The sequence below is a fragment of the Protopterus annectens genome, chromosome 10.part0, assembly GCF_019279795.1.
Source record: "Protopterus annectens isolate FY-2018-M chromosome 10.part0, PAN1.0, whole genome shotgun sequence".
Classification (NCBI taxonomy): domain Eukaryota; kingdom Metazoa; phylum Chordata; order Ceratodontiformes; family Protopteridae; genus Protopterus; species Protopterus annectens.
Window position 1 is genome coordinate 390,740,162 of NC_056744.1, and position 24,371 is coordinate 390,764,532.

Here is a 24,371-nt window from a genome sequence, read left to right on the forward strand (position 1 = left end):
CATACTTACCTTAACACCACTCACAACATGATGTTCTCCTTTTTTAGGGACTTATATTTCTTGTTTCGCTTGGATTTTTACCTAATCTGTCATTCTTTTACCCTTTTCCTCATGTTAGCCCCTATTTATATTTTTTCCAAACATTTTTATTAAATTTTCACATATGACAAAGGCAATCTTACATTTATATAAATGAAAAACATACAAAATGATATCACTTTAGTTGCAAACAGTTTACATCACAGACACCACTGAAACAACTGTAGGTGCAAACATTATACATCACTTATAAACCAGCCAGTCATTGTCAGTTAAGCATTATATGGCTCATTTAAATCCTGCCTCTTAAGCCTTGTTCCTGCTCTGCATATATTGTTCCCACAATTCCTATTTTCCTATGTAGTTTGCTCCTTCCCTTTTCTAAAGGTACCAATTCCAGTTGTTTTATCTCTGTACTATATTCACTACTTCTAGTAAAGTTGGTTTAGACTTTGATTTCCATTTTCTAGTAATTGCTTTTTTGGCAGCCACCATAATTAGACTCAGCAAGGCTTTACTATGTCTAGGCAATTCCGATTCTGTAGCATAACTGAAAAAAATCATCTCCCCAGCCAGTCCTATCTGCTCACCCAGCATCTCCAACAGAGTGGTCTGCAGGGAATCCCTAAAGTCTGCCAGCTCATTACACTCCCAAAAAATATGCTCCCAGCTACCTCCTTCTTCCCCGTCACACCTCTAACATTAGCTGTCCCCCTGAGGAAAAATTATTTGGAGTCTACTTGGGGTATAAAAATACTTATGTAAACACTTCCAGGCAAAGAGCCTAAATCGTCTAGACTTTGTTGCATATTTGGGAGATACATATATCCCGCATTGTCTGTTTGTGAATTCCTTATCCAGTCTCTCTTCTTAATACTTTCTAAGCTCCTTTGATTGATTTTTAAAATAATCATGCAATATTTTATATGCTTTACTAATTATTCCTTTTTTAATGGCAACTTCTGTTTTAGATTCTATTAAAAACTCTACCACTACTGGTCTTTCATTTAGGGTGCCCCTATTTCTTTCCCTTTGCCTATAATCTGATATCAATCCTTGATATGGAAGGCAATCTCTAACCTGCAGTCCAAATAAAATTTTGTCCTCTTCCCATTCTGTTACCTTTCCCTTTCTAGTTATTTGTTCCCAGTACCTTGGCTCCTTTGCCAGCTTGCTCCAATAAATTCCAGCCCCCTCTTGCCTGTTGTCTGTATCCCTGACCACAGTCATCCCTATCAGCAAAATCTCTTTTCTCCATTCTCGTGCTGGTTTTATTCTTAGAATATTCCCTGCTATTTTATGAATATAATACTCTCTATTATTCTTTTTTGTTCTCCTTAAAGAGTCTGCATCCAAAATCCCAGTCTCTCCTTATTACTTGAGCTTCACCCGTTTGTCATTATCATTCCTTTCCACTTTGAATTATAGTTTTCTGCTTGTGCTATGTACAAGTGCCTTAACTATGTTGCTCTAAAATACCCCCTCAAATTAGGTAATCCTAGTCTGCCTTGTTTTATTGGAAGAACCAGTTTATCCCACTTGACCCTTGCTGTCTTCCCTTCCCAGATAAAATCCTTCAACACTTTTTTAATTGCTATCCACAACTTATCCTCCGGTTGATAAAAGTATACCTGACTTGTGTATAAGACTAAAGTGACTAAAAACATTTTAATGGCTTGTATCTTAGTATCCATATAACAAAACTTCCAGTTTCTCAATTTTTGTATTATCTTCTGTTTAGTGTCTTCCCATATATCCTTAGCTGCCACCACAGAGTCATTTCTAATCCATACTCCTAAATGCTTCATTTTGTAATGTCCCCATAAATATGGATATTGTTGGATCAATTTGTGTGTTCTTACATAATTTACTGCTATTCCCTTTGTTGTTTTAGCTTCATTAATTCTGTATCCCAAGAAGATTTGAAACCATCTTAAAATGTTCCACAACATTGTAATGTCCCTTTCTGGTTTTGTCATGTATAAAGTAATATCATCTGCAAACAGGGACAGCTTTTCCTGACTACCATACCAATTATATCCTTGAATTTCTGAGTCCCTTATTTTCTTGGTGGATGTTCTTCGTGTTTCACTGTTGCAGTCATTACATTTGGGTAATCTTGCTGGCAGGTTGCCCTCAGTCGGCCTGAATTCCAAAGTCCTGGGTCCTGCGTCTGCCGCTGTCACCCCTTCCCTGACGTCAGGTCGTCAGGGGTATAAAAGATGCAGCTGACACCATTTTATTTAGTCTTTCTTGCCGTGCGGTGCCCGAAGCAGTAGCAGTTCGCAAGTGCCGGTCAGCTGACTCCTGAGATTTTCGAGTTTGAATTTCAGATCCGAAGTCTTCTATAAAGCTAAGTACCCCACTGGGAAAACTTTTTTCTTGCTCTAGAACCGATGTCAGAAAAAATTAATAATTGCATTTCTTGTGGGAAGCAAATACCTCATAAGGACTTTTATTCTTACTGTATTCCTTGCCTAGGCCCTAACTTTCTAGGTTGTCGGTTTTGTGCTAGATTTAACCAACGCACTATTAAGCGTCGGTATGATTTTGCATTAAACTACTTTGGACGCAGGTTTAATTATCCAGAAATGTCGTCGGAAAGCCATCCAACTACCGGAGTTCACAAAAAACGCAAAGAAAAAGTAAAAGAAAGACAACAGAGACCCAAAACTGATGACGAAACTTCTCCTAAGCCAGTCGCCGGTTCTCAGTGAGGTGCTTTTGCAGCCCCTGACGCCCACTAGTTTAGAGTCGCAGGCTGCTACTGACTCCCACGTGGAGTCGGCTATGCCACTGGAAACTCAAGGTATTGGAGCCTCGGACACTATTCCTTCAGATGGGTCCGGAGCCGCTGAGCAGGCACCGGCTTCTGAGGGTGTATTCAGACCTAAACATCTATACATTAAACCGACTTCAAAGGCAAAGACTAAAGCACCTTCAAAGGCAAAGAAGCAAATTCAAGAGCCACGTGGACAGGCCTCCATGCCCAAAAAGCAGATGCTCAAAATGGCCGAAGACTTAATTATCTTGATCAGGGGCTCCCATCCCCCTCCTGATAAGAGGCCTAGGCAAGAGACTGACTATGAATCTTCAGATCAGGTTTCCATTTCTTCTAATTCCTCTTCTGATCAGGAATATTCCTTTCCCCCCTATGAGGATTCTGATGCTGAAGAATCTATACCTTCAGCTTCTCCTCCTGAGGACTATTCTTTTGGGGAAATGTTACATACCATGAGGGAGCATTTCCACTGGGAGAGCCAAGATTTTTCAGAATCTAAAAAGAAGCTCAGGGATTTCCTGTTACTACCACAGCACAAGCCACTAGCCATCCCACCTGTGTTAGACATTGTAGATGATGTGATGTCCTTCAAGGATGCATCTGCAGTCATAACATATGGGTTGTCCTGCCTCAGGCAGCCCTTCAGTCAGCCGGATTCCAAAGTCTGGGTCTGGCCTCGGCTGATGTCGCACTTTCCCTGACGTCAGAGCTTCTGGGGTATAAAGGCATCAGCCGACGCCATTTTCCCCAGTCTTTCTTGCCGCGCGGTGCCCGAAGCAGAAGCTGTTCGCAAGTGCCGGTCGGTCAGATCCAGAGATTTCAGCTACCGAAGACTTCGAAAAAAGCTAAGTACCCCATTGGGGACTCTTTCTTGACTCAGCCGATGTCAGACAAAGTAAATAATTGTTTAACTTGTGGGAAACAAATACCTCATAAGGATTTCCATTCTTACTGCCTTCCTTGCTTAGGCCCAGACCACGACGTATCAGCTTGTTTAGCCTGTGCCTCCTTCAACCGACGGACTCTTAGACGTCGGTTGGAGTTTGCAGAAAAATTTTTTGGAACTGATTTTGCATATAAAATGCCGTCGGAGACTCCGACTTCGCATATGGCCAAAAAACGCAAGGAAAAGGACCGACACTCGCGGCCCACGGTTTCGGCTGAAACCACGGCTAGGCCTACCGTGAGTGTCTCGGTTTCGGCTGAAACCGAGTCCTCGGTTCTTACTACGACCGAAACCATACCTCCGACAACCAAGGCCGGAGAGACCCCGGCTGAGTCGGCTACAGATATCCCTACCGAAGCTACTGCTCAAGAATTGGCCGACACCATTCCTTTGGACATTTCTACTCCTGCACGTGGGGCAGCTAGGCCCCCAGCTTCTATGTCTATTAAGGCCTTCTCCAGGGCTAAAGCTGCCAAACTTTCAAAAGCTTTGCCTGCCAAATCTACTTCTCAGAGACCTTCCTCAAGTTCACAGATTCTCAGTCTTGCTGAGGACCTTATATCCTTAATTAGGGGTTCCTAACCTCCCCCAGACAGGGCCTCCCAACCTCCACCAGACAAAAGGCCCAGGACTGATCCCTCTGAACCTCTCTCCTCTGATTACTCCACAGATGGATCTGATCATTCAGACCAACAGGAAGGGGCCTACTCACCTTATGAGGATTCAGATGCAGAAGATTCTATTCCTTCGGCCTCCCCACCTGAAGAATTTTCCTTCGGGGAAACTTTGCACTCCATGAGGGAGCACTTTCAATGGCAGGGTCAGGATTTTTCTGATTCTAGAAAAAGATTAAGGACATTTTTGCATTTGCCCTAGCATAGGCCCTTAGCCATACCACCTGTTCTAACTGTAATTGATGATGTGTACAGTGATGTCAGTTCTGCCCCTGATTCTCTTCCCCCGGCCCCTGCCAAACCTGACAGATATTACAGGGTCCCGGATTCTCACTTCCACCTTTATAAAGCCCATGCTGCAGACCCAGAAACTATTTCTCAGGGCCCAAAAGGGGTTGCAGCTGCTACTGCCAAAAATGCCCTACCCTCTGAAAGAGAGTCTAGAGCATTAGAGAGATGGGGTAAAAAGGTTTATACATCTGCTACTCTTTCTGCCAGGGCATTAAACTGTCAATTTCATATGATACAGTACCAAGAATTTTTGTTAGACCAGCTGAATAAGAAGCTTTCTTCTCCTGAACCTTTAGACCGTAAATCCCTTCAGGATTTGGTACACAATTCTCAGCAGGTCAGTAATCATTTCTTAAAATGTGGCTGTGTGCACTGGAGGCTTCATTTAGATCAGCTATGACTGGGGCAGTAATTCGTAGACATGCCTGGCTAAAAGAGCAATCCTTGCCAGACCATGTCAAGGCTAACTTGATGCTCCAATGGAGAAACAAAATTTATTTGGCTCCCCTGCACAGGAGATTCTAAAGAAAGTGGAAGAAAAAGCAAAATCTGTGCAAACAGTAAAGGAATTTCTGCAGGTCCAACCTCCGAGGTTCAGCAGAAACTGGCCTACAAAGAATTGGTCCTTTCCAGACACCTCCAGAGCACAAAGGGGCAGGAATAGACGCCCTAGAGGCAGAGGTCAATCAAAGGGTGCCTACAGGGGCCATCAGTGGCAGCCTGCCAACCAGAGGAGTAGTGCCACAGCTACAACTGCAACCACTACCACAGGACAGACACAATGACTTGACTCTGATTCCGCCTACCAGGGATCAACTGGAAGCTCCTTTGGGCGGAAAGCTGGCTTTATTCTCAAAAAACTGGCATTGCATTATAAAGGACACATGGACATTGCAAACAATAGACAAAGGATGCAGGTTTCACTTCCACACTTTACCAAAAAGAAGCGGAATGCCAAACCTTCCACCAAACCAGAAGGCAGAGGCTTTAAGACAAATCAACAATTTACTTCAGATGAAAGCGATAGAAAGGGTACCATCTACGGAACAAGGCCAAGGATTTTACTCCAGACTATTCCTTGTACCAAGAAAAGAAAACCAATGGAGGCCTATTCTCGACTTGTCCGCACTGAACACATATCTCATTGTGCCAAAATTCAAAATGCTGACCCTACAGCAACTTCTTCCCATGCTGGGCAAGGAGTCTTGGCTGGTGACTCTAGATCTCAAGGAGGCATACCTGCAATTCCCTATCCGACCAGATTGTAGAAGACACCTCAGATTTCTTGCAGGATCAGAGCATTATCAATTCTCAGCATTGCCCTTTGGCTTATCTACTGCGCCCAGAGTATTCACGAAATGCCTGGCATCAGTAATTGCACATTGCAGACTTCAGGGAATACAAATTTACCCATACCTGGATGACTGCCTAATACAAGCAGACAACAAGACAAAATTGTTAAAGGACTTGGCCTATGTCATACACCTGCTACAGGCCTTGGGATACACAGTCAACATCCAAAAGTCAAGACTAGTGCCATCCCAAAGGATAACGTTTTTGGGTGCGGATCTGGACACAATCACTCAGATGGCTTTTCTCACAGAAGAAAAACAAAAACAACTTCCAGATTATTTCATGACTTTGACAAGACAAACTCGGCTTACTGCAAGGAAAGTCCTGCAGGCCCTGGGTTACATGGCATCCTGCATAATCTTGATCCCGCACGCCAGGCTGCATATGAAGAAATTACAATGGTACCTAAGGAATGTATGGTCTCAGCACAGGCACAGTCTAGAAACCATGATACCAATCATTCCTTGCCTTCAAAAGGAATTCCTGTGGTGGGCTCAGGCCTGCCAGTCCAACAGAGGGTTGCCTTTCAACAAACCAAAACCAAGGCAGACCATCACCACGGACTCCTCAGACCTAGGATGGGGAGCACACATGGAGGACAAATGTATCCAAGGCCTATGGCCTCAAGGACAGCTAAGCATGCACATAAACCAAAAGGAGATGCTGGCAGTGAAGCATGCAATCGAGACATTCAAACCATTCCTCCAGCAAGGACATCTGTTGATAAGGACAGACAACACCACGGTCATGTGGTACATAAACAAACAGGGAGGCACACATTCCTACCCTCTATGCCGGATGGCAATGAACCTGTGGAACCTATGCCTGAATCACAATATCCAGCTACAGGCCAAATTCGTACCAGGAAAAGAGAATTCTCTAGCAGACAGCTTAAGCAGAACTACCACGGATGCTCATGAATGGATGCTGCATCCAGACATCTTCAAACTCATAACAAAGAAATGGGGAATGCCAGAGATAGATCTGTTCGCCTCCCCACTCAACCACCAAATGAAGAAATTGTGCTCAAGGACATACCACCCACAAGCCTGGAGGGTGGACTCTCTCTCATTCAGCTGGAATGCCCTAACAGTATATGCTTTTCCACCTCTCCCATTGATGTACAAGGTTCTACTGAAGATCAGGGAGGAACAACCAAAGGTGATACTAATAGCTCCGGACTGGCCAAGACAACACTAGTATCCGCTACTGAGAAGCATGTCTCAGGCGAACTCATGGCCTCTACCCCTATGGCCTCTTCTTCTAACGCAGAACAATTTCAAGACCCTGCATCCAAACTTGAAAACATTGCAACTAACAGCCTGGAAAATTCTTTAAAACCATACCAGATTGTTTTATCTCAGAGGGTCAAGGACATTATCCTGGAGGCTCGCAGACCTTCCACAAGGAAAACATACTCAGCAAAATGGAAGAGATTCCTCATTTGGAGCACAGCAAAGGGCACAGATGTCACAGTGGCAAACCTAGCACACATCCTAGAATACTTAGCAGAACTGTTCCACAATGGACTGTCTTATTCTTCCATTAAGATCCATGCTTCAGCAATTTCAGCAGAATACAATATGGATCCCCCTATCTTCTCTCACCCTCTTCTCAGACAATTTTTGAGAGGGATCAAAAATGTTAAACCTCCAAGGAGACCCCCTCTACCTGCATGGGATCTCAATTTTGTGCTGGAAAAATTGACACTACCTCCTTTTGAACCAGCAGCATCAGCAGACATACAGTTTTTATCTTGGAAAACTGCTTTCCTACTGGCAATCACTTCAGCAAGAAGAGTATCCGAGTTACAGGCATTAATGGCAGTGCAGCCTTTCCTTATTTTTCACCAGGATAGAGTGTCACTGAGAACCAATCCTACTTTCATGCCAAAGGTGGTATCCAGGGTATCCTTGAACCAAGCCATTCATTTGCCTACGTTCTTCCCTAACCCACAGAACAAAGGAGAGACACTCTTGCACACCTTGGATATACACAGACAACTACGCTACTATCTGGACAGAACTAAAACCAACAGAAAAACTGATCAACTTTTTGTAGCATATGCAACGGGGGTGCAAGGAAGAGCAATTTCCAAACAGACAATTTCAAAATGGATAGGAAATTGCATTCGCTTTTGCTACTCCTTTCATTCTCACACGCCTCATTCCACAAGGGCCACAGCCACCACTACAGCTTTTCTATGAGGGGTGGCTACCAAGGACATTTTAGAAGCTGCTACTTGGAGCTCCGTGCATACATTTGCCAAGCATTATAATCTACCTTTGTACTCCAGATCCCGAGCAGGGTTTGCAACTGCAGTTCTGCAGGGGATCCTAACTACACCATCCTTCTCTTAGTACCTCCTCCCCCAGTTTGGCTATGGTATTCTACCCATATGTTATGACTGCAGATGCATCCTTGAAGGACATAGTACAGTTTTGTACCTACCATAAATGTAGATGTCCGATAGGTATGCATCTGCAGTCAGGATTACCCACCCTCCTTCCCCTCTGTGGGATTCCTAGGGTGCTTACCCCTCTTTCAGCTAGCTGGGGGAATCTATTATGGTGTATTTGTTTGTTTGTATATATGTATATATATTTTGCTACTGTTTGGAACTTTTTCAGCATTTATCCAAATTTAGCCTTCCTAGAGGGCACCTGGCATCTGGGGCAAGAAACACTGAGGAAAATGGCGTCGGCTGATGCCTTTATACCCCAGAAGCTCTGACGTCTGGGAAAGTGCGACATCAGCCGAGGCCAGACCCAGACTTTGGAATCCGGCCGACCAAAGGGCTGCCTGAGGCAGGACAACCCATATGTTATGACTGCAGATGCATACCTATCGGACATCTACATTTATGGTAGGTACAAAACTGTACTTTTTCAGAGTCCAGCCTTACCCTGACTCCTTACCTCCAGCTCCTGTTAAGCCTGACAGATATTACAGGGTTCCTGACTCACATAAATTCCTTTTTAGAAACCCTGCTGCAGACCCAGAAACTATTTCTCAGGGTCCCAAAGGAGTTAAGGCTTCCGCTGCAAAAAAACCCTACCCCCTCTGACAGGGATTCTAGGGCACTGGATAGATGGGGAAAAAAGGTTTACACATCTGCTACCTTGGCTATAAGGGCCTTAAACTGTCAGTTTCATATGCTCAAATATCAGCAACATGTCATGGCTTTGCTTAAATAGAAAATGTTGTTAAACTCTGAATGTGCAGAAAACAAGGAAATGCAGGATATATTGCATGCAGCTGAACAAGTTGGAAAGCATACTTTGCAATGTGGTTTTGATTCTTTAGAGGCCTCCTGCAGGGCCGCAGTAACAGGCTCTGTAATTAGGAGGCATACTTGGTTAAAGGAACAAAATCTGCCTGATCATGTTAAAGTTAAATTATTAGATGCACCTTTACAGCATGATACTTCATTTGGTGTTAAGGCAGAAGAGGTGTTAATGGAGGACAAAGCTAAATCTATGCAAACAGTCAACGATTTTTTACAAGTACAGCCACCTAGGTTCAGTAGACACTGGCCAGCAAAGAATTGGTCCTTTCCTGTGTCAGACAGACATCAAAGGGGCAGACCCAGATGCCCTAGAGGCAGATCCCAGGCACAAGGTTCATTCCACTCAAAGCAATGGGGGGCTTCTTCCTCCAAAGTTGGAGAAGACAAATCACAGCCATTCAGGAAACAGTCCCAATGACTTCCCCCTGCCTGCACCAAGCACTTATCTCCTGGCAGCCCCCTTAGGGGGAAAATTAGCACTTTTTTCACATAATTGGCACATTATAACCCAGGACAAGTGGGTCTTAAATATCGTGTCACAAGGGTACAAGTTCCATTTCCATACCCTGCCAAAAGCAAACGGCTGGCCAGATCTGTCAAAAAATCAATGGGCAGAAGCACAAAATCAAGTCTCATCCCTCATGGACATGGGGGCCATTCAACTAGTACCAGAGCAAGAGCAGGGACAAGGATTTTACTCAAGACTGTTCTTGGTACCCAGAAAGGACAAGGCCTGGAGGCCAATACTGGACCTATCTATTTTGAACACATATCTGGATATTCCAAAATTCAAGATGTTGGCTTTGCAGCAGCTTCTGCCCATGCTGGGCAAGAACGCTTGGCTTGTGACTTTAGACCTAAACGAGACATACCTGCATGTCCCAATCAGACAAATATGCAGAAGATACCTCAGATTCAAGGCTGGCTCAATGCATTACTAATTCTCTGCACTGCCCTTTGGCTTATCTACTGTGCCCAGGGTCTTCACAAAGTGCCTGGTACCAGTAATCGCATTCTGCAGACAAAGAGGAGTACAAATATATCCTTACTTGGACGACTGTCTAAGTCAACCAGAGAACAAGGACATTCTTCTACAGCATCTGGCGTTTGTGAAAAGACTTCTAACATGCCTAGGGTACACGGTCAATGAAAGGAAATCAAAACTAGTACCCTCTCAAGAGATAATATTCCTGGGTGCAAGCTTAAATACAACTGCCCAGATGGCTTATCTCATGCCAGACAAACAAAGGCAGCTGACTACCTGTTTCAAAATGCTGGCAGCAAAGGCCCAGTTATCTGCAAGAAAAATTCTGCAGGCTTTGGGCTTCATGGCATCCTGCATCCTACTAATTCCATATGCAAGACTGCATATGAGGAAACTTCAATGGTTCCTAAAAAGTGTTTGGACTCAATATTGCCACAGCCTGGTAACTATGATTACTCTCATTCCCTGCCTGCAACAGGAGTTTCAATGGTGGGCACAGGCTTGTCACCAAAACAAGGGACAGCCATTCACATTACCCCCAGCCAGGCAAACACTAACAACGGATGCATCAGATTACACGTGGGGGGCCCACATGGCAGGAAGATGCATTCAGGGTGCATGGACCTCAAACCAAATGCATCTACATATCAATCAAAAAGAGATGCTAGCAGTTCAAAATGCCCTGACAGCCTTCAAGGACCTACTGCATCCAGGACAACTTCTGATAAAGACAGACAACACCACGGTAATGTGGTATATAAACAAGCAGGGGGGCACTCATTCTTACCCTCTTTGCAGACTAGCCATGACTTTGTGGGACACAGCATTGACTTACCAAGTGCACCTGCAGGCACAATTCCTGCCAGGAAGGAAAAGTACTCTGGCAGACGACCTAAGCAGAAATCTCATGGATCCCCACGAGTGGCACCTGGATCCACAAGTCTTCAGCATGATAACAAGGAAACGGGGATGCCCGGACATAGATCTATTTGCCTCCCCTCACAACTACCATCTAAAATGATTCTGTACAAGGATTTATTACAGACAAGCATGGAAAGTGGACGCCCTGTCTTTCAGCTAGAAAAACTTATCAGTATACTCATTTCCCCCTCTGCCTCTCCTCCCCAAGGTACTCCTAAAGGTCAGACAGGAGAAGCCAAGGATGATACTAATTGCCCCAGACTGGCCCACCAGTACTGGTATCCAATACTAAGGAGCTTGTCTCAATGCCCAGCTTGGACCTTGCCTCAGATACCTCATCTACTGTCCCAGCAACACAATCAGATCCTGCACAGCCAACTCAGGACTTTAAACCTGGCAGCATGGCAGATAATGTAGTCATTCAAAACACATCTCTCAGTAAAGCTGGGATGGATGTCATTTTGGAGGCCAGAAGGCCTAGTACTAGAAAATCTTATGCTGGAAAATGGAAGAGATTTTGTGTTTGAAACTAGGCACAAGGAACTGATACAGCTGTGCCAAATATTCCTCAGATTTTGCAATACTTAACTGAGATGCTGGACAAAGGTCTATCTTTTTCATCTATTAAAATTCATGCCTCTGCCATATCAGCTCATTACAATACAGAACCACCAATCTTTTCTTATCCCTTACTAAAACAGCACCTCAGAGGAGCCAAAAACTTAAGGCCTCCAAGAAGATCACCAATGCCTGCATGGGACCTCAACTATGTCTTGGAAAAACTCATCCTGCCACCTTTCGAGCCAGCTGCAACGGCTGATATAAAGTTTTTATCTTGGAAAACAGCTCTGCTCCTAGCATAACTTCTGCAAGACAAGTTTCAGAGCTTCAGGCACTCATGGCTGTAGAATCTTTTATCATTTCTTATCCAGACAGGGTCCCTGTGAGGACAAACCCAACATTTATGCCTAAGGTGGTGTCCAGTGTAGCTCTTAACCAAACTATTCATCTGCCAACTTTTTATCCAAATCCACAGAACAAGGGGGAGAGAATTCTGCATTCCTTGGACGTTCACAGACAGCTTAGATTCTACTTGGACAGAACCAAAGACTTTCGAAAGACAGAACAATTACTAGTGGCTTATGCTGCAGCATCACAAGGAAAGGCTATCTCAAAGCAGACTATTTCAAAGTGGATAGGCCACTGCATTCATTTCTGTTACTTACACCATGGCAAGCCAGTGCCTAAGGACATTAGGCCACATTCAACCAGAGCTGCAGCCACTTCTGCAGCCTTTCTCAGGGGAGTACCAACCAAGGACATTTTTAGAGGCTGCTACTTGGAGTTCAGTGCACACCTTTACCAAGCACTATCATCTGCCACTCTACTCTAAATCCAGGGCAGGCTTTGCCACTGCAGTTCTGCAGGGCCTCATAGCCGCTTCTAATGCCATCTAGCTCCAGCCTCCCATCCAATGCTTTGGGACTCTACCCAAATGTAATGACTGCAACAGTGAAACATGAAGAACATAGTACAGTTTTGTACACTTACCATAAATGTAAATGTTCGAGTGTATTCACTGTTGCAGTCCAGGTTACCTACCTGCCATCCCCCTTTTTCTTCTGATGGAACCTATCTTTCCTTCTCTGATTTATACAACCTATGTGGTGTATTTGCTTGTAGATGAAGGTAATGTTTACATTGGTGCATGTATTTCTATGTATATAAATTTTGGCTACACTTTTAGGGGGCACCTGACATCTGGGGCAAGAAAAACTAAAGAAAATAGTGTCGGCCGCATCTTTTATACCCCTGACGACCTGACGTCAGGGAAGGGGCGACAGCGGCTGATGCGGGACCCAGGACATTGGAATTCAGGCCGACTGAGGGCAACCTGCCAGCAACAGGCTGTTTTATGGAACAACAATCTCTCTGAACTTCTCCCCACCACCTTAGGGGTCCCTCAAGGCTCCATCTTAGGTCCTCTTTTATTTTCCATCTTCATTAATGACTTGTATCTTGCCACACCCCTAACTACTTGCATTCAGTATGCTGACGACACCACCATCATTTGCTCTGCCACAAACCAAGCTGACCTTCACTACCTTACCCAAAAGACATTCACTACTATTGAGCAATGGTTCTCTAACCACTGTCTCCTCTTAAACCCTAAAAAAACTAAACTCCTCCTCTTCTCACCTACACACCTATCTCCCCCTATTAATTTCACAATTACTTCTAACAATGGCACCCTTATATCTCCTGACCAAATAACCAAACTATTGGGTATTACTATTGACAATCTACTAAAATTTGATTTTCACATTAACTCCAGCATTAAAGCAACTAATAGAAAACTAGGTTCTCTCTATAGAATCAGAACTTTCCTCACTACTGAAGCAAGAACTACCATAGCAAGAACACATCTCATCTCCACTTTATTATATGCTTCCCCCATTTATTCTAACCTATCCAAGCATAACATTAATAAGCTCACAACAGCCTACAACAACATTGCAAGGTTTGCCACTGCCTCTCCATATAAAACACATCACTGTCAGAACCTCTCTAAACTAGGATGGCTGGAGTTACCACACCTAATTCAGTACTATCAGCTTACACTTGCCCACAAAGCCCTTTACCACCCTGAAAACATACCCATGCTCTCCACCCTTATAAAACCCTACAATAACTTAAAAGCCCTACGCTCTTCTAATAAACTACTGATTCAGACTTCTCGTTCTAAGAATACAGCAGGTGATTCCATATTTTCAAACTCAGTTGGTAAGATCTGGAACCAACTTCTTCCAGACCTTGCAGCCCACACTTCCATTACACTATTTAAGACTAAATTGAAACTCTTTCTTACTAAACACTGGCTTTGTTCTTGCATCAATCCCAGTTGATCTAGCTCCTCTATGACCTTCTATTCTCCTCCTTCAATCCATAGATTCTTCCAAATATATTTCTTCAATTTATTTTCTTTTTCCTGTCAACTAAATAACAATACTTCTCTTATAACTCAAAACTTAATTCTTCTCTCCCTTCTCTTACCACTTCTGTACTTAAATAATTACCTTGTCTTTCTATCCCCTTCTTTATAAACTTCCTGAAATTGTTGCTACTGCCTTTCTTACTTGTGACTTATATGCATACTTGACTTATAACCATTGTGATATTTTTGTATGTACTGTTTTTGTGACCATGTAGTAGATAGCGGAGCTTTTCTCCTCGGGCCTCCACTGAAAATGGACTTGTATCCAGCTGGACTAGCCCGGTTAACAAATGTAAAATAAATAAATAAATAAAATAATAAGATTACCCAAATGTATTGACTGCAACAGTGAATACACTCGAACATCTACATTTATGGTAAGTGTACACAACTGTACTTTCTAAATATAATGCAAACAACAAAGTGGAAAGTGGACAACCCTGCCTGGTTCCTCTACTCAAGCAGAAATTGTCAGAGAGGACCCCACCCACTTTAATTTGCGCTTCTGATCCATCATATATTCTTCTAATCAGCCTTAGAATTATATCAGGGAAAGCAAATGCTTCCATTGCCCTGCTCATGAAGTCCCAGTCTACTCTGTCAAATGCCATCTCTGCATCAAGACCCACCAATAAAAGTGGTACTTTCTTAACATTGTGCTTCCCTCTGGATAATCAGTGTACTGTTAATATTGTCAAATGTTTGCCTCCCTTCCACAAAACCACACTGATCTATCAGTTTTGGTATCACTTTTGCCATTCTTTTAGCCTTTGTAGATATAAACACTTTATAATCATGGTTAAGTATTTAAATGGACCTGTATGAAGCTTGGTTTGATGATCTTTACCCTCCTTAGGTAGTAAAGCTACCACTGCCTTCTTCCAGGATGTTGGTACTTCTTCTCCTCTTAAAATACTGTTAGTTAGCCCATACTTATAAATATTTTTTTATACTCTTCCTCAGCTTCTATAAAATTGCCTTCCTTAGATGTTATTCTTGATAGTCTAACCATAGACTGATTAATGTTGTTTTCAACCGATTTGGATGTGCGCTGTAGTAGTGTAAAAAAATAAATATTGTTTGCTATATCTTGTCTTTAACTGTATTTTTAATCACGATCCTTCATCACTTCTAAATCCAAGAACTGTAGTGTCCTTTCCAAAATTAATTTAAAATTTCACAGACTCATAATTATTAATGTAATTGCAAAATTCACTTAACATTTTTCCTGCCATTCCGTAACAGAAACAGTTTGTCAATGTGTCTACATTATAGATGATTATTATCAGGTCTCCAATCATGACCTGCTTATTATGGGGTTCAATATAAGGATTCCAAGATTTTCCCCTCAAGAGTAAAGCTCAAGAGGTAAATCTTGGCATCCATGTTCTTCTTCTTCTTTCGGCTTTTTCCCAGTTAGGGGTTGCCACAGTAGATCACCTATCTGCTCATGATTGGCAGTGGAGTTTTAATGGTGTCGAGTTGCCAGCCCGGCGCCTAACCTTCCACAGAAGGCACACGCACACACTCACACCTAGGGCCAATTTAGAGTGCCCAATCCACCTACAGCATGTCTTTGGGATGTGGGAGGAAACCAGAGCACCCAGAGGAAACCCACACGACCACAGGGAGGACATGCAGACTCCGCATAAAAGGCACCCCAGCTGAGGATCGAATCGGAGAACCTCTTGCTGTGAGGCGGCAACGCTAACCGCGGCACCACCATGGTCGCCCATCCATGTTAAGAACAAATAATAAATTATTATGATTGGCAACTTGTAATTCTTTGTAGTGTATCGAGCTTTATTTGCTCTGTGTACTGCCAGTTAGAGGAAAAAAATGTGTAGAAGCAAAAAGTGTTCTACAAGATTTTAAATGCTTTGCATCTCAGTAAAGCAGTTAATGCTGTCAAGGAAACAGCAGAGAGAATCTAAGTGCCCATCTGTAGAACTAGCAACTTTAAGAGCTGTTAGACACTTGGTTCTGCCACATTTCTGTAGTAGAGTGAAGTTCTAACAGCTTATAAAAGCTGTTTCACCTTTCACTGTTTTCCTTCGCTGGTCAGCAAAGTCAGCTTTGGTCTTAAAGATCAAGATCTAATTATAACAGCACTGAGGGGTGCTTAGCAAACTTTTGTTAAGCCCCCCTGTGCTCTGTCAAGACCAGGTCTCACACTAGGGACTTGCTTAACTAGTTTATCTTTTAAGTGATTTCAGAGTGTAATCACAGTGGTTTATGCACTACAGAATTTTATACATCCATGTTAATCTGATGCAAACACAACTCTGTTCTCCCATTCTGCCATGACAAAATTGGTGTAATTTAATGCCATCACTTAAACCATCACCACATTAGCAAACACAAAGAATTATTATCCAGTACTGGTTCAAGCAGTTCAGCTTAATTTTATCTGATGACATTTTTTCATGTTTTAGCAACCAATTCTTAAAGGTTTCAGGCCCTTCTTCATGTAGTATTATTGAGTGTAAGGATTTTGCATCTGAAGTTGCAATCACAGTAGAAGATGCAATGTCTATGTCTCTGATTTTTGTAATTAAGTAACTTGTTTTTCAATGTTGGAAAAAGTAATATTCCACTGTCTTTGCTAATGATTCCATTTTTGAACATGTACATGTCTGTATCTTTGGAATAAAAAGAACATAGCTATTTTTGGCTTTTTTATCATCAGAAAATCAAACATTTCATAAGTTAATTTCCCAGTAGTAAGCATATCTAGTAATATTACTTTATTTGCACTTAATGCTTCATTCCAACTTACTGTTAAATAATTAGCGTTGTTCATAATTTGTTCTTTTAGAGCTTTCATGCAATGCTCTGTGAACATAATTACCATTGTCCCACCCTTGCCTGATTTCACAAACCATAGATTTTTGTCTGTCCTTAAATATTCTAACAACATATTTTTGTTTATATTTCTGTTGTCTTTAATAGTTTTCTTTAAATTTTTTTCTAATTAATTGTTTGCAGCGTCAGAAATAGTCAGTAAAAGGACAGATTTGGCTTTTTTAAGCATGTTCTTTCAGTGTTGGCGATAAAAAATTACTTTGTACTAGTAAGTTCAAATTTATTTAAAGTCAATGAATTTACTATGTTCTCCCATTTGCATTTATCCTTTTAGTTTAAGGGTGTGCACACTTACGCAGCCAGTTTATTGTACTTTTTTATTTTTTCCCTAGCAGATTTGTTTGTTTTTCAGTTGAATTGTACAAGGTCACATTAAAGGTGGGAAAAGTTTTGAAATGATTTGTTGTGGTCTCATATTTTTATATCACAAAAACCTGGCATTTTAACAGGTGTGTGTACACTTTTTATATCCACTGTATGTATATATATATATATATATATATATATATATATATATATATATATATATTTATATATATACATATATATATATACACACACACACACACACACACACACACACATATATATATATATATATATATATATATATATATATATATACACACACACACACACACACACATATATATATATATATATGTATATATATATATGTTGTGTCTTTTGGCTTTTCCCGGTTAGGGGTCGCCTCAGCGGAACTACGGTCAGCTAATGATTGGTAGTTGATTTTTACGTGCCGAGTTACCAGCCCTGACGCACAACCTTCAACGAAGGTACGCCCAGTCACACATGTCTCCACGCAGAAGATGCTCTAGCTGAGAATCGAACCGGACAGCGTCTTACTGTGAGACGACAACGCTACCGCAGCACCACCTCCACGGACCATACACACACATATACATACATATATATATATATATATATATATATATATATATATAAATATATACACATATACATACATATATATACATATATATATATATATATATATATATATATATACATATATACATATACATATATACACACACATATATATATATATATATATATATATATATATATATATATACATACACACACACACACACACACATATATATATATATATATATATATATATATATATATATATATATAATATATATATGTATGTATATGCACATGCACATATATGTGTGTGGTTGCTGCAAATTATTTGTTTTGTGCACCCCCACTATTTCTTGCATTCTTTTTGAGATGAGAATGATATATATGCACACACGTATATAATATATCATTCACAGACATACATACACACACACACACACACACACACACATATATATATATATATATATATATATATATATATATATATATATACACACACACACTCAACTAAATGTTTAAACAACTAAGCAGGCAATATTAATGAATGCCATGGCTTGTCAGTTTTACACTTACTTTGCAAACAAAGGAAAGCAGACTTGTGTGTGATAGAAGACACAATGGGAGAACAAGTACCAGGTATGAGAGAGACAGATACACTGACCATATGAACTTACCTGTTCAGATTTGGTGGGTTTACTTTGAAAGGGATGCCATTTTATGTTAAGTGAAGTGCATTTGAAAGAAACTAAGTCTTGTGTAAGGGTTGTTTCATGGGATACCAGTCTGAGACTAGAAGGCACATTAGATCTTTAATGTTGCTGTACTGACAGGTAAAAAAAATAGTTGAGGTTATGCATTGTTTATCAATCTGTTTTTCTTATAGTAAACCTGAACAGCTGGCAGTTATTTTTCAGATAAAAACAACTTTGTTTTGACCACCTGTTCTCTGTTTTTCTACCATCCACCCTTTCTCATCTGCCCTTCATTGTCATGATAACCTATACCTACCTGTATCCTATAGGAAGCAATTACAGATGGCTTGGAGATTGTGGTGTCACCACGGAGCCTTCACAGTGAGCTGATGTGCCCTATTTGCCTGGATATGTTAAAGAACACCATGACAACCAAGGAGTGCTTACATCGATTCTGTGCTGACTGCATCATCACAGCCCTCAGGAGTGGGTACGTAATATCATTTATGATCTTAAAGTAAAATAACGCTCATTTTTTTACCTGGGAGGTCTGATGTCTTCGTGTCAGTACTGATGTCTCAGTATTACTAATTTTTCAGTGTAATTTATAATATTGAGAGTAAACTAAAGTAAAAAATGTCAGTAAATTAAAGCAGAGTCTTTTTAAGTAAGGGCTCTGTTTCATACACGAGTGCTGTACGGGTCTGTTATCACTAATATTCCAGTGTTGGAATCATGGAAGCTGCTTACAGCTAAGGAGACAGTGCTTTACTCCTTGTATTTGAATCCTAACACCCTTTGGATAGCCACTAAGTAGTGTTTCACTATGTACTAGCTGTCTGAATCAAAGCCATTGTTTTCATGCAGACTGTCGACATTTACTTTTGGAAAGTCAAGGATTGTCACATCGGAAAAAATGTCCTGGGATGATTCTACCAAGAGCAGCAAGTTGGAGGACCAGAATGTCGAGCAGATGCAGAGCCATTGGTAATGCTTGTTCCTGGATCTGCACCCTTTGAGAGTTTCGCTACTGGAGATTTTACAGCATTGTGGTCCTCAGTTCTGCTGGCCCCCAGTATGATCATCCCATGATATTGTTTCCTGGTGTGATGGTCTTGGAATTTCTGGAAACAACTTGCCAAAATTTTGTTTAGTTGTCATTTTTCTCTGTTAATACATTAGACAATGACAATACAGTGTAGTTAATAAAGTAATTCATTTAGATGTGTTACTTGTTATGATGGGATTATTGAATTTCATTGTCCTTACCTGCATATTCTGTGAGTTACGTGTTATGATGGGATTATTGAATTTCAATGTCCTTACCTGTATATTCTGTGAGTTACGTGTTATGATGGGATTATTGAATTTCATTGTCCTTACCTGTATATTCTGTGATCCCATTTTTCAAATTGATTGATTTAAATGTTAACTGAGTAACTGTACTGGTCCCATTTTTTAGCAGCTTTATTGAATTATCACTTAAGACATAGGCAAACACACATTTATATAGAAGGAAACAAATCATATTAATATCCTCCCAGTTGGAAATATTATACATCACATATATGCTTTGTATGTTTAGCATCAATTCAGCATTACATAAATTGATCATTTCCTGGCTTCCATAAACCTCATTCCTCCTCCAAAACATATTCTGCTTGTATTGTTCCATAGTTTCCATTTTTTTCTTTGTCATTTGTTTCTACCCTTTTCTAAAGTTCTCACTTCCAATTTTTTTTCTCTGTTACAATATTCAGTACTTCAAATACAGTCAGTTTATACTTTGATTTCCATATTCTAGTAATCACTTTTTTGGCAGTCACCAGAATTAAACTTAACAAGGCCTTATTATGTATAGGCAATTCAGATCATGTATCCCAGCTCAAAAAGTCATATCTTTAGTTACATCCATTTGTTCACCCAATGTTTCTGACATTGTACTTTGTAGGGAATTTTTAAAGTTTGCCAACTCATTCAATCCCAAAACATGTGCTCCTAATTACCTCTTTCTTCCCCTTCACACTTCCAACATTTGCCATCGATCCAAGGAAGAATTCTTTGGAGTCTGCTTGGGGTATAAAAGTACATATGCAAACATTTCCAAGCAAGAATCCTAAATCTTCTAGACATTGTTGCATATTTTAATAACCATGCATGTGTCATCCCATTGTTTAATTGTGAATTGCTTATCCAGTCTCTCTTCCCAATCTTTTCTAACCTCCTGATTGATTCTTATAGTTATCATTCAGTATTTTATATGCTGTACTAATAATCCCCTTTTTAACAGCACCTTCTGTTCCACATTCAATTAGAAACTCTAAAAGAGACTTTCAAATTTACATAAGATAAATCTTTGTTGTTTCCCATCAAGATCACAGATTTGGTAGTCAAACTAGAATAGATAAAATATTTGCTGCCCATGACTTACACTCTAAAAGTCATTAATTTCTCAATCACTCCCTGCCCCTTTTCAGACCACAGTTCATTGATACTAAAACTTCAGAATGGGTACAAACCATTAATCTTTAACTCCAGAATTCCAGCATATATAACTAAAACTAAAGAGTTCAAACCCTGGTTATTATCTGAATTACAGTTCTTCTTAGACATTAATTACACCACAGAGATACATAAAATAATCATATGAGACTCATTAAAAGATTACATATATGGTAAAACCCTAACTTGGTATTAAAAAAATCAGAGAATGGGATTCTGAATTATTAGATCTGCAATCCAAACTTTTGTCAGTAAAAGCTGAAAAAAATCAAAATCATTTGGAGATGATAAAGAAAGTAGAAGTATTAAATAATAAATACAATGAAATTCTAACACATAAAACTAGTTTAGCTTTAGAAAAACTAAAAATTAATACCTTGGCCACTTCTTCCAAATATCTACATAATTTATCCACGAGAATCAAAATACAATCAAAAGTTAATAACATTAAAAGTATCTTCCATGAAAAGAAAGGGGAAAATGTCTTGGATATAGGTGACATTCTTGATGCCTATAGAAATCACTATATGGAACATTTCCAAAAAGAAAATATACATATCGGTCAATTAAATCTAGATGAAAAATGTTCTAATATAAAAAATACCAGAAAAATGTATACTAGATCTGCAAGCACCCATATCCTAGAAAGAAATTACAGATACAATAAAAGAGGGTAAAAATAATAAAGCTCCAGATATAGATGGCATAATTATGGAAATATATAAACTTTTTCCTTCAGAGATACTATCCCTCTTCCATAAAACTCTATTAGAAATTCAATCACAAGCTTTAATACCACCCTCTTGGAGATATTCCTTAATCACACCAATCCTAAAGGAAAACAAATCCCCAAACCTCTGTACCTCATATAGATCTATATCATTATTAAGTAATGATTATAAGATATTTATGACAATGTTAACTAACTGAATGAAAATACCACTATCCAAAACAATAAATAATTATCAAACTGGATTTATATATCATAGACACGCACATGACAGTATTAAAAGGATAATTTCTCTTGTAGATTATGTTAATAAAGAAATTAAATAAACACTCATAATTGGCTTAGATATAGAAAAAGCCTTTGATTCCCTAAATTGGGGACTGTTTATTCAAAATTCTGGTGTTATTTGAATTTCCTCCTTCCTTTGTTCATCTACTAAAGAATATATATACAAATAATTTAGCGTATGTTAAGCTAGGTCCTTTCACCCCTGAATCTATACATATAACAAAGGGTACTAAACAAGGATGTCCCATGTCATCGATTCTATTTGCTTTGGCTATTGAAATATTGGCAGAGTCAATACGTAACAATACAGAAATCAAAGGAGTAGATGTTTATGAATAATACAATTCTAAAGTAATGCTTTTTGCTGATGACATATTATTAACATTATCCAATACAAAAGAGATGTTAGAAGAATTAGATATTTTAATTGACACATTTTACAGGACTTCAGGACTCCATTTCAATAAATCAAAATCAAAATTTTTATTTCTAAATAAAAGAAAAAAGGAATTGCAGACGAAGCGGAATCACATTGTAGGGAAACAAGAATCTACCTTAAAATATCTAAGAATCGAGTTATGCAAGGATAATAATGAATTAGTCTAAAAAAAACTACAATAATATAATCAATACAATTAAAATCTCTGTGGAAAAGTGGAACAAAATAATATTAACATTTGAAGACAGACTACAGTTAATAAAAATGGTTTTACTACCCAGGATTCTGTATATAGCTTTGGCAATACAACTGTTACTAGAAAGGAATATACTCAAAGAAATAGACTCATGCCTAATAAAATGTTTATGGTTTCCCAAAAAAAAAACAGTATAGCTTTAATACATCATATCAGACCATGGAAACAGGGAGGATTAAACTTTCCTGATAAAGAAACGTATATAAAAGCATCAATATCTAAAACAATCTCAGATTACATAAGTCCAAATTATTTTGCAAATTGTAAAGAATTACTAATTGTAATATCAATAAATGAATTTGATTTACAAAAAAAATTTCAAATAACAGATACAAACAATTTGCCATGGCACATATTATGTATTAGTATGCAATATAACATAACTAAGCCCACTAAAACTCGTTATGATTAATCATTACATTGACTCATTTAGGAAAATTATTAATGCAAATATAGATTTAAAAATCTGCTTTGATCTTTTAACACCATTCATAGTTACAAAGAGCTATCCACATAAAATATGCAGAGAAATAATTAATTCCTGGGAACAGAAAGGATTTGTTTGTTGGTTTCAATGTATTAAAGAACTAAAAGTTCTGGACATGCAAACAGTAGAAACAACATACAAAATTCCACAAGATTGGCTAACTATGCAAAGCATTCTCACGTATTCACAAGATTTATGCAGAATAATTAGTAATTCTTCTTTTAAAGAAATACCTAAACTTACGAAATACCTATATGAAATCATATATAATAATAATCATATAATAATAATAGTATTTCAAAATTTTACAAGATATTGACAAATTATAAAACAACACCCAAATCCTCATACTGGAATTAAAAGGATACTCATTACAGCTAACTGAAGAAATTAAATCAAATATTTTATCATCAATAAAACATGCACCCTTTACACAATACTGGAACGTTTTTAATTGGAAATTCTTGCACAGAGAATTCTTAACTCCAGATAGAATTACTAAAATTAATTCTTCCACAAAGGGGATATGCTGGAGGTGTGAGCAAATAAACAATGCAGGTTGGAATCACATTTTTTTCGACTGTGTTAAAATTAAGCCATTTTAGAATGGTATTAAAAACTTTTTGCAAGCTTTATTTAGTGAATCGTTTAACTTATCTAAAGCTCTAGTATTAAATGTGTACAAAGGTCCTCATTTGAATGAGTCAAATTTGTATCTAGTTTGGACAATACTTGCAATCTCAAGGAAATGTATAACAAGAAGATGGAATACAAACACAATACCGACTTTGGAAAACCTCTACAGCCTACTGAAGACCCCAGCATTGTTGGAAATTAAAATTAAAGGATTCATCTTAAGCCATTTATTAACAATCCATGGAAAAAGTCTTATCATTGATTGACACTTTACAATAACTGAACATATACACTATGATAA

The 24,371-nt window shown here is 39.3% G+C and overlaps 1 protein-coding gene across 2 annotated transcripts in view; it reads left to right on the forward strand.

Annotated features, from left to right (window-relative positions):
* Positions 1–24,371, forward strand: part of RNF2 (ring finger protein 2) — a 722,585-nt gene that overhangs the window by 527,396 nt on the left and 170,818 nt on the right. For both annotated transcript variants that reach the window (XM_044085309.1, XM_044085308.1), the window contains one exon: positions 19,062–19,222. In XM_044085309.1, coding sequence (XP_043941244.1) covers positions 19,062–19,222 — 161 coding nt within the window. The remainder of the gene's footprint in view (positions 1–19,061; positions 19,223–24,371) is intronic.